Genomic DNA, 17396 nt, shown 5'->3' with positions numbered 1-17396 from the left:
TTTACCTTATAGTCCATATATTTATTTTCTTATCTCTTCTGCTAGACTGTCAGCTCCTTGAAAGCAGGACATAGATCTGATTTATTATATTTTTGATGCATGGCTTAATGACATCAGGAATGTGTCTGTCCTGGATATAAATATATTAACATGTGCAGTACAGCAGGAGTCTGGAGATACCAGAATTCTAAACTAGTCTATTTTTTTCCACTGGTGGCTTCTGAGTAAATATACATCCTGTTCACTGGGAACTCCAAGGAATAGTTGCCACCTGCAGACCCAAGGCCTCAGAAATAAGCTACTTTCCATTCAAGAAAGTGTCACTGATGAAAAGATTAAAATATTTGTATTAATTTAAGTGTAGCTGACAATGGAATATCTCTCCTTTTCTTTAGGACATGCACATCCATTGAACCAGGGGAACCTCTGCAATCCCAGGGTAGCTCGGCATTGCATAGATCGAGACTTAGCCCTTCAGGCTTCTCACTAAAGGCATTGATTGAAAAGCGCAAATGAAACGTCAAGAGATTTGTCCAGGTAGCTTGGGTAACTCTGGCTCTTCCAAAGCACCAAACACAGAATATAAGCAAATCTTATGAAAATATACCCCATCCTGATATTTATTAAAGGGGCGTCCTGCGGCTGCCACTGCTCAGCCCCCTTCTGAGGAGTAGCAGAGACTCCCCCCATCACTGTTGCTATTGGCTCCTCTTCTAGGTCTTCCTGGAGCCTCCCACCAGCCTCTTCACCACAGCCCTGTGAACCGAACCCCTGTTTCCTGCACTTACTCTCACACGTTCTCAATTGTTTTGACGATAAGGCAGTTCCTCTTCCCACACTTATCTTTTCCAGGATGTATCTGTGTTTTGAGTTGCCTTTTGTGTATTACTGCCAATGCATGTCAAGAACCTGGGTTTCGATGGCCCATTCTACACCCACATGCTGTTATCTGGGGCTGAGGCTGTTGTGTAAATGGACTATGTTGCACAAATCCAATCAGATTACACCTTACCATATCACTTAGGAGCACTTGAAGTTTTCCAGAGAGACCAAAAAAGCACAGGGGATTTCAAAAACGTCACTTCATCACCTCAGTGGCTTTACTGACAATTATATCAAGCCAAAGAAGGGAGAGAAAATATATAAACTTCAAACTCTAAGCCAACACCCATTAGAGATGGCCTCTCTACAGACTCCAATCAAAGAAAATGAAGGAAAACTTTGGCCATTCAGATTCAGTGCTTTCAAAACCTACATGCATCCAGGTGAGCTGCACACATGAAAACAGCCAGCAGATAAAAACCCAGTGTGTATGTATATGTGCATGTGTGGGTGCAGGAAACTATAAAAGTTGACTGTGTTGGGTACTTACTACCTAGCATGACTTGTGCTAAACATTTCCAAAAATCCTAGAAGCTGAATATTATTATTCTCTTTCACAAATGAAAACACAACACAAAACTGGAGCTTTGAGATGCTAACACGCCTAAGATTGCATAGCTTATAAGTGGCAGAGCCAAGGTTGGGGCCCAGATTGGATTCCAATGCCAGTTCTCCTCATCCTATAGCCTCTGCAAGCCTGACAACAAAACTGCACCCTCAGGAGGGGCTGCAGAGCAAGCAATTACACTGTGCTGTGTCTTAGATGCAAATGGAACACAGCACTGTGTTTGGCTGGAAGTACCTGTAAGAAGGTCCACCTTTTTAAACTAAAGCAAAGAAACATGACCAGAACCTAAAAGGCAAGAAGGAAAGGTGTGAGAAAAATGAAGGACGCTCTGGGACCGGCTGTTATGAGCAACAGCAAGTGGCTGTCCTGACAGCAGAGGCACTGAGACACACACACCGGAATGTCCAGAGCAGCAGCTGATGTGCCTAAAGCAAGCTTCACTTCATACAGCACCTATTCACAAGTACTCCATGTCAGAAGGACAGAAATACTGATCTAGACATTCTTCTGTGGAAATGCTTCCCAGCGGTTTTATAGGGTCTCTATTTCTGGCCCATGCTCAATAAAAAGGTAAGTAAAAGGTTGTATATCAAAATTATAGCTAACAAAAAATTATGCAATTTTTTTTCCCAGAGGGATGGCCTAGAAAGTGTCACGCAGTTTGTGAAAAACTTAATTTTTTTAGTTGCTTTTTCATTAAAATTTGTATAATGTTCAGTAATATCACAAGGTGCACTGAGAAAAAAGTTTATAATTATTTTAAAGACCTCATTTCTGAGCATAGTCTATCCTATCCCCAGATCAATACAGTTTCATAACCAGAACATTTTCCCAATACTTAAAGACTTGCATCTTGGCAAATGCCAGGAATACAACACCACAAGGTTGTGGAATGAGGCCCAGCTGTCAGCACTGCAGGCGCCCATCAAAGATGACTGTTGGTAATTAGAAAACTCCGCTGTCGTGGCACTCAGAGCGATATATGATGTTACCCATTTCCCCCAGCATGGAGGAAAACACATTGATGGACAAAGAAGTGGCTGAAAATTTGTTCTCTAATCATTTTTATAATTTGAGTTAAAAACAAAAATTCAGAACCATCAGTTATTTATGAATAAAAAAGTCATCCTATTGTTGGCCAATTATATGGCTTATTTAGAGAAAATGGTATTTTCTACTGTTTCTTCTTTCCTTTCTTCCTTTTTTTTAAACTAATTTATTCTCTCTTATTATAACTTTACCTGTTCCAAATAGGGACCCAATGTTATTTAACAAAATGTGAAGTAGTATTAGAAGAGATTTCATGAAAAATCTGGTGCATTGTAAAGGCCTCACAAAATACAGGTCCTTCAGCCTTTTTCAAACATTCAAAAGCACAAGTGTCTAATGTTCATTGTGTTTACGTGTCTGTCCTAAGCCAAATGCCATGGAAAACTTGGCCACAACTGTAAACTGTTATCAAATTCCCCAGGCCATTTCTTATTAAGATACGAAGAATAAACTGAAAGTGACAAGGAGATGAACTCTATTTTACTAGTCATAAAGAAACCATAGAACATGTTTTAAATTTTGCTGAGAAGTCAAAGGAAACTGATTAAAAATAATGAGGATAGGGGCCGGCTAAGTGGCACGCTGGTTAAGAGCTGGCTTGGGACGCCAGCTCTGAGCAACAGGGCCCCGGTTCGGATCCCACATGAGGGCCAGTAACACTGTGCTCTCTACAGCTAAGATGGTGAACAACAGCTCGACCTGGAGCTGGGCTGCTGTGAGTCGCCGGCAACAGCATAGGCTGCAGCCCTGCTGCAGTGGGCTGCCATAAGCTACTGTGTGTGGCCAGCAGCCAGCGTGAGCGGCCGGCAGCCGGTGTGAGCTGCCAAGAGCCGCCATGAGCGGCCGTCCAGAGGCCAGCAACCGATCTGCCTCACCTGGGAAGAGCGCAATGATAATACCAACATGGACCAGTGAAGCAACGTCCTCCACAACTAGACTGAAGAACAAAACGACAGCAAATTGTCTGTTCCCCTCCCCCAATTCTCCAATAAAATATTTTTTTAAATAAAATAAAATAATAATGAGTATAATTTTCCAGAGAGAGAGAACCCCACTTTGGCATAGAGAAGCTAACTGGTCCCTAACTCATCTTGCAGAGAAAGGCAGCAGGAAGCTACAGGAAGAGACAACCAAAAGGCAGCAACATCAAGAACATTTTTAAGAAAAGGTGTGCTCTGTTTCCCTTTCCTGTTTTCTTCTTATCAGCCTCTGCCTGAAAATACATCAGCAAAACTAAGGCTCATATCCTTACCCTTGTTACCAGTACAAATAAGTCAATGAACTATTAATAAATTATGTTCATTAATAGATACACAGTATATTGTGTTTAAAGAGGCAAAGAGGCATATAACTCATGTCAGAATTATTTCTATTAAAATAGTAATATTTTTAGAATAAATTAAAAAGAAATTTATTTATTAATTTGCTCTGTTGCCTGGCAGTGTGCTAGGCATAAAATGGGAAAAGCAGCAAAGACGGTATGTTACTGAATTAGCTAGCTGGCTAGTAGAAGAAAGAGAAACTAGAGCAAGGTCAACTGTGCTAAAATAGAGAATTTAAAAGGATAGAGGGTATCGGGAAAAGTCAAACAGCAACTATAGATTTCAGTTATTGGGAAAATTCAGCAACTTACGGGACTTCCCAATAGCTAAGATAACATCTTTCCCTTTTAGAATCAATAAAGTGTCCACACAGGAATCACAGAGTGTGTCAAAGCCTTACCTTCTATTTTAATTTGTTTGTAAAGCTACATTTTTATGGAAAGCCATAAACTGTTCAGTGACATCATTTCTGGGAAATTATCCTTAGGCTATTTTTCTAAAGACGTAAAAGGACACATGTAAAAAATGTTCACCATATTTTTTCATACCTTAAAAAAAAGAAACAACTTAAATATAGAAGGATGGTTAAACATATTGGGGTTTACCTCCTTAAAAATGAAATATAAAGACCATAAGGTATAATAAGGAAAAATGTGTCTGGCATATTAACTTTTAAAAGCAGATACTGTAATTGTCCCTACATTATACATGGGTAGATGAGGGGTAGGGAGGTAAGCAGAAAATGTAGAAATAAAAACAGTTGTTAAGATGATAGGAAAATGTGGTTTTTTTCACTTAACCCATTTTAAAATTTCATTTTATGTAGTTTGAATATTTCAGTGATAAATACACACATTTTCAAAGCCCCATTCAAGTATACCTTGTCTTTGTAACTGAGCCCTGAGAAGAAGGCAGGCCATGAGAAGCAGTATAATACCATGAATATGGTGGTTTTCAAGGAATCCTTGGATGAAAAGAGAAATACCAGGTGGTATGGAACAGGCCTGAAGCCTTCTCAGAAGAAAAGGTCTAAACAGAGACAGAGAGACGGTCCAATGGGGAGAAGAGGAATGACTCCCCTCCACTCATGTGAAAAGGGAATTCATGAGAACTCCTATGCTTGGAGCCACAAGTGTTCTCTACTCCTGCCAAGTCACAGGGAAGAGACAGGCAACAGTTCCAAAGAGCAGGAATTAAAACCCTTCCTGGGGAATAACTTCAAAATGAAATAAGGAAGGGAGTGAGAAAACAACTGACAGCTGACACCTAATAAGGAAGGAGCTACAGGGGCGACTTTTAACCCCCAGAAAGGGACAAAGAAAAGACCCAAGCCCTTAGGGGAAAGCAGTAAAAAATGAAAGTTCAGTACTAACAAGGTACGTTTACTTCTTGATTTTTTTTTTTTTGCTTTGTTCTAAATTGTGTGTCATTTATTTTTTGGGCTGTTTCTACAAACCAAAGCTTATAAGAAACTAAATTTCAAAATTCTGCCAACGATACAGGTAATGATAATATTATAGCAAATATCAAATTATCTAAAAGGGCATAGATAAAAGTTCTGTCCCCATTCACCCAAGCCAGGATCCAATCAAGAACCTCTCATTGCTTTCATTGTTATCTCTGTCAGAGTTCGTTTATCTTAGTATAGGCCCCCTACCCCTTTCCTTCTAGCCCCTACCCCTGCGCTCCTTTTCTCCTATCCCATTGATCTTCTAAAGACCAAAGTCACACTGATCTGTCTGATTATTTCCTTATGGTATCCATTAACTAGTTCCACTCTTCCCTGGCAAACTTTGAATAAGGGCCAGATATTAAAATCATTGTTATATTATATATAATACATTATAGAATTATTAATTTTTTAGGGGTGATAAGAAAAGTCCCTAATTTTTCAAAGATACTTGCTTAAGAATTTAGGAGTAAGGAGTGGTGCTATCTGTAATTTGCTTTGAAATTGTTCAGCAAAGATGAATAAATGAATGCATAAAAAAAAAAGGATGAATGGACAGATGAATAAGTGGAGTAAATATGGCACAATATTGACAACTATTGGATCTGGGTTGGGACTCTATTGAAGTTAATGCATTATTCTTTCTACTTTTCTGTATGGTGGAAAGTTTTCCTAAGACAATGTTTAAAAAAAATTACATACAAGGCTCTTACAGAATCTAACCATAGGCACAGGTGGAGCAAATGCACAAAACAGAATAAGGCTCGTAGCACTCAGCCCCCACCCCACCTCCACCATCTCATCCTCTTCAGGCAGATGGGGCCTATCTTGTCACCTGACCCCACAGTCCTTTACCTCAATCAGAGCCCCCTTCTCCCTGTCCTCAGATCGTTTAGCACTGTCCAATTCATCATGCATTTCTGAGAGCTGGTCCTGGAGATCTCTGATCTCAGTCTGGTGCTGTTCCCGTTCCATCTTCACCTGGAACAGCCTGATAGGAAGAGAAGTCCATCAGAGAGATTCTCCTGGGCTCTGTTTATTGTCATTCAGTCTGATTTCAGACTTTTAGATGGTCAAGCAAAGTCATCCAAAGCCCCAAGGAGGCTCTCACATTCTCTGCTCCCACCCAGCACTGTAGACCAAAAGAGTCAGCAGATTATGGCCTATGGGCCAATCTGGCCCACTGCCTATTTTTGTAAATAAAGTTTTATTGGAACACAGCCATGCTCATTCATTTATGTATTGCTTACGGTCATTTGCACAATACAATGGCAGAATTGAGTAGTTCCAAAAAAGACCATATGGCCCATAAACCATAAAGTATTTACTATCTGACAAAGAGTTTGCCAACCACTGTTGTAAATCAAATTCACAACTATTCTACCTTTTATTTTGTAAAGTCTTTACTACACCCTAAATTTTCTGATGTTTTTTCTTACCAACTTCTTTTCTAAAATTAACCTCTAAGAATGTTTTAAATGCAAAAACTACACTGTCAAAATTGCAAAGACAATTAAATGCTTTTATTATATAATGTCCTATTTTTCTTGAATTTCCCTCTAGAATTCACTCCTGCTTAAACCTTTATTTCAAGTTTCCATCATGTAATAGCATTGCACCTTTTCAGACTTTAATTTCAAATCTTTTTGTCACAGATTTTAATACAACCCAATGACGGGGCCACCTTCGGCTTGACAGTCCATCTTTGCAGACTCAACAGAAGTTTAAGCACTGGTCCCAGAGACACCCTTTAAGGTGTACAAAGATTTTCAAAATTATTAACCTTTCTGCTTACCAATCTACACACGGCATCAGGTTTGCACTCTTACAAGGATAAGAGGGAGGATAGGAAGCGTCAGAAGCCACTATAAATATTTGGAAAGCTGGATAGCACTAAATGGACAAAAAGGCTCTGGCCACATCAGATGCCAGAACCCAGGAAGGACACAGGCTCTTAGCTCAGAACTTACTCCTCCAGGTTTTTCCGGAGCTCCCCTTCACTTTCTTCCAGTCGCTGCTGCAGCATGGAGTTCTCTTCCACCTTCCTGTCATGTTGGCTCTGCAGCCCTTCTAAGTTTGTTTTCATTCTCTCTCTCTCTTCTTTGATATTCTGTTGATTCTAAAATGAATACATGTGATTTTAAAATACCTCCACTCTACATTAATGTAATCCTATAGAAGTCTACTTCTAAACTCTTATGGACTCCCTGTCTTTGCACTTGTATTATTAATTATTAACCAAATGACATAATTAAGGCATAGGAACTTGTAACTAGAAAGAGTACTAAATATTTAATGAGTTGTAATATTTCTAAAACAGAAACAGAAACACAGCTATACCTCATTCTGCTATTTCTATAACTTAGCTCAGATATTTTACGCATTTAGTTTCCTACTGGCCTGCCTGAATCCAATAGCATTTCTTTTAGTCGGCCAAAGTAAATAGTCTCTATATGCTTTGGTTACTTTAAAAACAACAACAACAAAAACTTCTTTGGACAGAAGAGCCAAATATACAGGAATTTACTTCTATAAGGAGCGGAATGTTTCTTTTGGGGAGAATAATTGGCTTTCACTTCATTTGGGCATCCCAATGTACTTAAAAAGATTCTCAATCAAGACAGAAGTGAAAAAAATAACACAAAGGAAAAGATACCTTGACTTCTAGTTGAAGCTGTCTCTGAAGTTCAGCTACTTCTGTAGTCAATTTGTTTTTCTGTTCCAACAGATCTTTGACTTCAGGTGAAGAATTAGAAGCCTATAATTAATTGCAAAGATATCCTAACTTAAGTGTTACAGGTGCTCATTTGAATTCTCCTGACCCCAAAATATAATCAGAGCAGTAACACTAAAATCTTAAGACCCAATTCCAATGTAAATCTCTACAGAGCAAGGGCACAAGGAAACTTCTGGATGATGGGAGTGTCCTATATTTTGATCTGGGTGATGTCTGCATGGACACATGCCTATATTAAAAAGTCAGCGAATGGGGGCCGGCCAAGTGGCACGTTGGTAAAGGGCTGGCTTGGGACGCCAGAGGGCCCCAATTTGAATCCCACATATGAGAGCCAGTGACACTGCCCTCTACAGCTAAGATGCTGAACAACAGCTCGACCTGGAGCTGGGGTTCCGGGAGTCCCCGGCGATGCAAGTGGGTTGCCATGGGCTACCGTGTGTAGCCAGCAGCCAGTGTGAGCGGCCAGCAGCTGCTGTGAGTGGCCGTCCAGAAGCCGGCGACTGATCTGCCTCACCCAGGAAGAGCACAATGATGGTGCCAACTTGGGCCAGTGAAGCAACGTCTTCCACAACTAGACTGAAGAACAAGGGGACAGCAACTTGCTGTTCCCCTTCCCCCAATTCCCAGCACTGTTCCCATCCCCCAATTCCCCAATAAAAATCTTTAAAAAAAAAAGTCAATGAACTATACAGTTAAGATTTGTGCAATTTACCATATGTAAGTTATACCCCATTAAATAATGTAAAAAGATACAAATATTTAAGATTCATCTATTACATGAAATTACACCCAAAACCCATGTCTCTGCATTCCCAAGGCCCTTTGTATATACATCTATTACAGAGTTTTCATTACATTGGGTATTACTCTATAACCACCAATGAGATTTTTATCCCTCTAAGCATATGCTTGTATGCGAGTAGTAAATAAATATATGCTAGCTAAATTGGCTTTCTTCTTTTAGATGTTACATTTCCGTAATGGAGAGAAATATAATGAAAAGGGATATGATTAAAGAGAGTCTATTAGAAAATAACATCTCTGATCTGAGTATGACTGTTAATGGCTCTCATTTATTTTCTTCCATGGATATAATAATAGGGTGATGTTCTCAAAAGGATTTGGCTAAAATCCTACAGCAAAGTCATTAGAAAACTACAAATAGGATAGGGAAAGAGGTAAAAGCAGGAATCAAAGTTAGAAAAGGCAGCAGCATCTTGGCTCTCTCTAGGCGCTTCAATCCAGGTGAGTTGTGTGTGATGAACCTGGAATGAGGTACAGTAATACCTTGGTTTGTGAGCATAATTCTTTCCAGAAACAAATTACTCGTATTGCAAGACATCGCTCGTTTACCACATTAAAATGTATTAGAAATGTTTGCTCGTCTTGTGGAACACTCGCAAACCAAGTTACTCACAATCCAAGGTTTTACTGTACTTCCTCACCTCACCTGCTCCTGTGAAGTTAACCAGAACCTCACATTCAACAAAAACACAGGACTTCCAATTTTCAGACAAAATGAGAACAATCCATGTTAGAAATCTAAATCCAACCCCTGAGAGAAGTGGTACAGTTCTTTCCCAAACAAAACGTCTGCCTGCTTTGCTGTTTTCCAATATGGTCTTAGTCCATATGGAGAGGAGGTTTCTCACAGTCTCTCACAGGAAATCACTTCACTGACACCAAAAAGATAAAACTCCAAAGCCTTTGTCAGCAAATAATCAGATTCTGAAAATAAGATGGAAAAAAGGGGAGTCGAAAGATACAGGCAATTAAGCAGTCGTGGCACCGTGATGGGAGCCAGAGGTCTACGAGCCTTAGTTCATCTTCTCATCATCTCGCCTTTGATTCAGCAGTGCTTCTTAACTGATCACCCTTCCTCTAATCTCACCTCTCTCAAAAAGCTACAAAAGGAATGAATGTTTATGAATACGACACTATGCATTCCTGTTTAAAGTCCATCAATGGTAGCCCATCACCGTCAGCCTGAAATGGAAATGTCTTATGTGATTTCTGAAGTCCTTCCTATCTGGCACTTTGTCCCCACATACTCTCGGCTCCGGCTACACAAAATTACCTCCCTCCCCTAAATATAACAAACATATGCCTCTTCACATTTTATATTGGTCTGTATCTGTGTCGTTCCCTCTACCTACAGCGCCCTGCCTTCCCTTCTCCCTGAGAATTCCATGATCTTTTAAGACACCATTAGTGCTACTGACTCCAGAAGGGCTATGCGGACTTCCTCAGTTTGGACTGAAGACCCCTAGTCTGTGACCCACAAGGACAATCTTAACATTAAGGCCAAAGGATAAGTTCTCCCTAAGAATATGCAGGTAAATAAAAAGCAGGAGTCACCTTGATAAGTTGGATTTAATTTTAAGAACTATGTAGAGTTCCTAAAGCAAAGTGTATAATCTAAAGATTCTCCAGTGAGAACACACACACACACACACACACACACACACACACACACACACACACACACACAACATACACACATGTATAGTTCTATTTGATGCCAGAGTAGCAGTCATGGGTTAGCTGAGGGCTCAGGGAATACTGAGTAGTAGAGAAAAGATAGCTGATATCTAAAAATATCCTCTATACATGTTTCCACAGTTGAAAAGAAGCTCTAGACAAACTTCCTGTTACCTGCCTCTGGATATCTTCTTGTTCCTGCCCGTGCAAAATTCCCCTGGGAGGAGAAAGGGAAGATGCACAAGCAAGAAACGGGACCCAATTCAAGGTGGTTTAGGACTGAGAAACAAGTCCTTTTTAGTCAACCCCTTGTTGCTTGCTTTCAGGGTACAAGGGACGCCTGGCAGATAGCAGCTGTTCATCAACTATGAGATGACTCCTTTTTTAACAAAAATATCTCCAAGTCTCAACTCAAATTCAGTGCAATCAATTAAACAGGCAGTTTTTTAAAAAAGATTTTGGCACCACTCCACTCCTTCCTTCCTTCCTTCCCCTTGCACCCATGCTGGTCAGCTTCACCTGCCTCTATTCCTTATTCTCTTGCTCTTATTCTCTTATTTCTTATTCTCTGAAGTTCCAGAGCTTGGGTCCAAGCCAGTTCACACTTACCTTCGGAATGTGCCTATGATAACGCTAAGGTTCTCTAGCTATTACTTTGTTTCGTTCTTCCTGTTCTTATTTTCCCTTTCTAAATTTCACCGTCTATTTGTTTCATCCTGTTACATTTTACACTTTTTAAATAAAATATCTTAAAACCTTTCTAGAAAAAAAAGGCAGGGTACACATATTTAACACACGATCTTCCATCTTAGGATACAGCTCACTACTCAGGAAACTTCCCCCTTGCTGTTATAACCAAATGTACAGGCTGAAGAAACAGTAATTTGCCACATTCCCTGTTACGTGCCCTCTGCAAAATACAAAACTTCAACTTACTTGATTATTTCCTTGCGTGCTCCCTGCTGCTCGAGACTTTAAAGTCTGAATTTTCTCAAAGACCAAGTTAACTTTCCTTTTAGTAGCATCATCATTATCGGTGCTTCTGAATAAGAAGCAAAAGAAAAAATCAATGAGGGGCACAACCATTGGTCTCAGAATATTTTATGTGCTGTGACACACAAACAACAAGCCCTTTAAGAAGACAAATTACAAGAGGCATGAATTAATTAAGGCCACATATAAAACCAATATGAAAAGAGCAGGATGGATGGTGTATTTTTCGTCGAATAAATTATTCTATATTACCACTCAATTTGGGACAGGGGTTGGCATTTCCAAACATGTAAAAGAGACATAACCACATTCTAAATAAGCTTGGAGAAAACATCCAGTGAAAATTAGTAATTTGTTGCCTGATTCAAACGAATTATATTCATCCCATCGAGGAATTTCTCCTGTATGTGAGACATTTTACTTTTAAATCTTACTCTAAGAATGATCCACAGTGATATTAGCTTGTTTAGCCTATGTTTAAAAAAAAATAAATCTCCCAAGCCAAGACTGTCAACACAGCAGCCCTTTGTCTAGACTTTCACAGGTAATGATCATGATTGGATAATGTCTTACTAACCTCTACCACACCTTCTATCACACATACCTGGCAATTATGAAAAAATGTTAAATTATGTGTCCTTAAATAGGCGCCTCTTGCTCAAGTCTGTCTCACCAGTCTCTTAATAAATCATGAGCCCCCCCAAAAAAAGTAAATAAAAGAATTTAGAGAATTTTAAAAATCAAAAGTTCTTCTACCTTAACCTTAATATGGCAAAATCCTTCATAGAGACACTAATAACTAGATCTTAACTAGAAGAATCTCTTTGGTTACTCTTTTTTTTTTTTTCAAAAGAACCCCTATCTTATATTTTGAACCTGATTATTTTGTCAGCTCTATATTATTATACTAACAAATAATTGTAAGGCACAATACAAATATGTGAAGTGTTTTAAGACCAATGAGTATTTGCCAAGTGACTTGCAGTCATGTCAGGCTGTAAAGCTTTCTTTTTAATCATATCTGATGAGAGAACTGAAACAGAAACTCCAAATTCCTGACCTAGAATTCCAGCGCAATTAGTATCTAAGTAAGGACTGAAAACCAGATTACTCAAACCCAACCCCCAGGATAAGTATGTGGAAAGCGCTGCTTTTAAATGACTCATACATGCTTTAAAAATAATGGAAGCAGGGGCTCCTGGCCAATGTCAGCTCTGGGGAGGAAAGGAGGTATTTTTATTTGTAACTTCCTAATAAGGGATGATAGAGTACTATTGTGTGCATGGAAGAACTCAAGGTGATGGCAGACTTAATTCAAAACTGAGTAATAGACATTCTTCCTTTCTTTGATTTATTTTTAAAACAGTAAAGTCATTTAAAAATATATTCATATTTAATTTTCAATGCATAATGTCCTTCCCTACATTCCCCTCCCCTGATCTTCACTGGACCACCATCCAAAACTTAAATGCTGTTGTGAAAACTGCAGCCATTGAATCTTAACCCTAAATGGCTCACATAGAGCTGGGAGGGAGGGCAAAACACAAGGTCTCAGAAAAGGAAATTAAGAGCCACACCAGAAATGACAACACTTTGCTCCTTTAAGGAAAATCACTAACCCTTCTTTGAGGTAATTGTAAAGTATCTGCTTGGCTGTCTCCTCATTGGTTTGTTGAGTGAGCTCTTGCTGGCCTTTTAACAGATCCGGTGTGGCCTGGAACACAATGTCTGTTATTAGATCACAGGATGGTGTTTCTAGGAAGAAGGCAAAACCCTGATGCGGAAGCTTCCAAACACATTCTTATTTTCCAAAAATAGGATTCCTCAGGTAAGGGTTCGCCTTACCACTGGCTCCACCACTTAATGAGTAGCTCTGTAACCTTGGGCCAGATACTTAACTTTTCCTTACCTCAATTTTCTCACCTATAAGTTGAGGTAAACAGGATCTACCTTCACAGGGTTGGTGCCATCCTATATAATATTCATATATAACGAATAGTGCCTGGCACTTACTAACCTTATTATCATTATCATTAATTTTTTATTGTGACTACCAAAATACGAAATGTACCAGTTAAGTAAATCCTATCACTTTAGGATTAATCTAAATTAAAATTAATCTAATTTCTCAGGCCAGAAATTAACCCAGTCACTCAAGTTCATGAGGAAAATTAATAAATCTACACAAACCTAAGCCTTGAGCCCCTGTGTGGAAACAAATTTCACATACTTTCAGATTTCACATCTATACAAACAGAAAAGTCAAACCTCTCTATAGTGTTTGACAAGTTACTTTACAGACAAGACCCCACTGTGAATCTAGCTGTACTTGAACTTAGAAAACCATACAATTGGCAGTAGGACCTATCTGTAGGGAAAAACTAAAAAAAATTTGGATGTGCAATTACCCATTCCAGATGGAGGATATGGAATATTTCTATAGGCTCCTGCAGCATGAGGCAGAATTTAGATCATTTAGAACCGGGAGAGAAACAAACTCACACAAGTTATTACCTGAGTATTTGAGGTGGAAGTGAATGTCTTCACAGAAATCTTCTTGGCACCTGAGTCTGAAGTTGCTAGCCCCCGATTCTGTAACATCAGCGTAGCAGTGGCTGTTTTGATTTCCTCCTCCTTTTTATTCTGTGCTGGGAGGCAGGATGCACGCACACTCATACTTTCCTGACCACCTTTGCTTTCTGGACCTTTCCCATCTTTGCTCTGCTGGGGAGGCCTGGGGTAGGCTCCCGGCAGCTTGGCGGAGGCACGGCTGGTACTCTGTTTCCCACGGTGCTCCTGGGCCAGCGGCCTCTGCGGACACACCTGTGACGGGCGCAGGAGGTGCTCGGTGGACTTGCCCAAGTTCCTGCTAAATTCGTTTAGGTACTCCGAGTTCCCTTGGAGACCGAAAGGAAAGGCACTATCCACGCTTCTAGACCTCTTCCTGTCTTCTGGATTGATTCTGTTTCGCCTCCCAGATCTTCCTCGCCTCTGCAGCCCAGGCTTTTGGTCAAATTTTTCAATTAACTGATCAACGCCAGGAATTGATCCCGTATCAATATCCCGCCCAGTACCTGGCAAAAAGGGGATATATCTTCTGTTTTCATGACGATTCACATTGTCTGCATGGATGGCACATTCTTGATCATCAAGCAAAAATCTATACAAGGAATTGGCCGAAGTGGGCGTTGTGGACGAGGAAGAGGATCTCCGAGACCGAGCTCCGTCCAGGACAGCACCGGCTGAATCTTGTCGCCGGAAGGGAAGCACATCCGGCCTGGTTTTCTTGGTTTCAGGATGGGTGTGTGGGCTGTAGGCTGTTACGGGCCTCCCACTAGGGGAGAGGGCCTCCTCTGCTAGCCCCTCCTTGGCGCAGCTCTGGACATTCACACACACTGAGGTCTGCTTCTTGGGGTCATCTATGACCACGGAGCTGCATAAGCGAATGGCTGTCACGTTGCATTTGGCCAGGTCTCCCACGGGACAGCTGGTAGGCTGAGAACTACTGGGCTTGGGAAAGCAAGTCCAAACCTTCTTATTGTTGGTACTTTCTTCTGTTAAGGTTTTCAGCCAATTACTCTCAGGAAGCTGGTGATTTTGTAAGTTCAACTCATTCTTTTCAGGGTTGTAGGGCTGCAAAAGCTCTGGATGCCTCTGAGAGTTCAGCACATGGGATGGCTTCACTGGTCCCTCTTTGCATTCTAGAACTCCATTCTTGCCCTCAAAGAGAGAGGGTTGCTTCAGGTTTCTTACTGAGCTGGGCTGGGCATATGGGTTTTCTGGAAGCTGCAGTTCTTCTGAACTGTTCTCCTCTAGCACTGCCCCGTTGTTGGGATGCATGGGCAGGTTATTTATCATTGGAGCAGGAAACGATGGCCCATTTTCAGAAAAAGATGTGCCCGGCAGACAGTGCTCCGAGTTATTCAGGACTATGTAGGGGTGGCCATCAATTCCTTGTACCCGAATACTGACACCATAGGAGCCGGCCTTAGGGTGCTGGGAGTTCCTTGATTTTTTGGTTTCATCACTTGCGAGTCTCAGATGGACGCCATATTCCTGCTGCACGTGTTGATATTCACCAAAATACAGCTCCATGGCTCACTGCTCCCGCTGCCAGGGAAAGATGGGGTAAGAAGAGGACATTAAGTTAGAATTACATCTGTTTAAATGAAGATTATGTGGGGAAACGTCAAAGTTCAAAGAAAACAAAACACCTTAAACAGCAAGGAAACTTCAAATCCAAATGTTCATCCAGGCAGGCCTTCTGGACGCCCCTGGGCCCACGTGACCACGGCATTTGTCAACACCGGGCCTGAACCCTGGCCTCAGGGTGGATAACTGGTGTAATGACCTGATGCCTTTGGCATAACTTCACGAATCAGTTTCTAACTGACAGGTTGTTCTGGTTGCTTTGTTTTCCCCCCTTAATTGGTTTCCTCACACTTTATGCTATTTATTTTTAACCAGCAGGGATGTTCCAGTTACCAGCATTAGAGAACACAGTTCTTTTCCATGAAATTAATGAAGAACTATGGTGTTACAATGCTCACCATTTTTCTTTCTTCCTATCCTGTTCATTTTCCTACCAAAATAGCCCTTTCAACCTTTTTTTATGTACAACCCTGCTCTGAGATCTTTTATCACTATTTATTTGGATATGCTGTTTACAATATTTTTACTTTAAAGAATCACTTGTTTGTGAGAGCAACCGTGAGAATGATTAAAAATAATTTCCAATCATTTTTTCTTATTACCAAAAAAAGATCAAGTAACATTTGATCGCTTCTATCACTCCGAAAAACTCCAACAGCAAAGGAGATGCAGAAAGACTGGTAACAACGTCACAGATGATAGTGGTCTCATTTCTATCATTGTTGGGGCCTTTTTGAGTGTCTTCCTATTCTAGAATCAATCTGGTAGCACATTTTCCAAGAAAATCATCTATTTGATTCTATTTTCAAATTTATTTGCACTGAGTTTCACAAAGAATAAATCATTTCATCTCCTCTATAGCTATTTCTCATTATCTAGTTTTATTTATTTGTGCTATTTCTTGATTACACAGGTAAAATATATGCCTATATTTTAATTATTTTCCCCTTAAAGAACTCTTAGATTTATCTTTTTTTAAATTTTCTAACTTATTGAGTTGTAGTTTGAGCATTATTATTTCCTTCTGCTTTCCTTTATTTTGTTATTTTCTTTTTTTTTAAGATTTTTCTTTTAATTGGGAAATTGGGGGATGGGAACAGCGCTGGGTAATTGGGGGCAGGGGAACAGACAAGTTGCTGTCCTTTTGTTCTTCAGTCTAGTTGTGGAGGACGTTGCTTCACTGGCCCAAGTTGGAACCATCATCGCGCTCTTCCCAGGCGAGGCAGATCAGGCGACGGCTTCTGGACGGCCGCTCACACTGGCTGCTGGCTACGCACGGTAGCCCATGGCAACCCACTGCAGCAGGGGCTGCAGCCTACGCCGTCGCCGGCGACTCACGGCAGCCCAGCTCCAGGTTGAGCTGTTGTTCACCATCTTATCTGTAGAGGGCAGTGTCACTGGCCCTCATACGTGGGATCCGAACCGGGGCCCTCTGGCGTCCCAAGGCAGCTCTTAATCAACGCATCACTCGGCCGGCCCTATTTTGTTATTTTCTTGACTTGCATGCTTCATTTGTTTATTTTCATTCTTTAATTATATTCCACAAATTGTGATATGTGACTGTGTTAGTTAGGAATTTTGTTGGTTCCTACTAAAAAACAGACCCAAAACAGCAACATAAGAAGAATTAGGATTTTTTTTTCCCCAGAGGTAGGACGTTCAGAGCTGGAATGGATCCCAGGATATTTTTGAGGAACACTTTATCTTTCCACTTACTTACATTTAATTGCATTAGATACCTCATGATTGTAAGATGGCTGA

The 17396-nt window shown here is 40.5% G+C and overlaps 1 protein-coding gene across 1 annotated transcript in view; it reads right to left on the bottom strand.

Moving 5' to 3' along the window:
* The window catches only part of CGNL1 (cingulin like 1), a 92517-nt gene extending 76903 nt beyond the window's left edge, over positions 1 to 15614 (bottom strand). The window contains exons 1-6 of the mRNA XM_019657529.1: positions 13998 to 15614; positions 13103 to 13197; positions 11427 to 11532; positions 7929 to 8030; positions 7243 to 7391; positions 6128 to 6263 (exon numbers count right to left, since the gene is read on the bottom strand). Of these exons, the coding sequence (XP_019513074.1) occupies positions 6128 to 6263; positions 7243 to 7391; positions 7929 to 8030; positions 11427 to 11532; positions 13103 to 13197; positions 13998 to 15578 (2169 nt within the window). The 5' untranslated portion in view covers positions 15579 to 15614. The remainder of the gene's footprint in view (positions 1 to 6127; positions 6264 to 7242; positions 7392 to 7928; positions 8031 to 11426; positions 11533 to 13102; positions 13198 to 13997) is intronic.
* Positions 15615 to 17396: the final 1782 nt, after the last annotated feature.

This window comes from Hipposideros armiger, unplaced genomic scaffold (genome assembly GCF_001890085.2).
Source record: "Hipposideros armiger isolate ML-2016 unplaced genomic scaffold, ASM189008v1 scaffold_276, whole genome shotgun sequence".
NCBI lineage: Eukaryota > Metazoa > Chordata > Mammalia > Chiroptera > Hipposideridae > Hipposideros > Hipposideros armiger.
The sequence above is the reverse complement of the archived record's forward strand: the minus strand, read 5'-3'. Positions and strand labels throughout refer to the sequence as shown.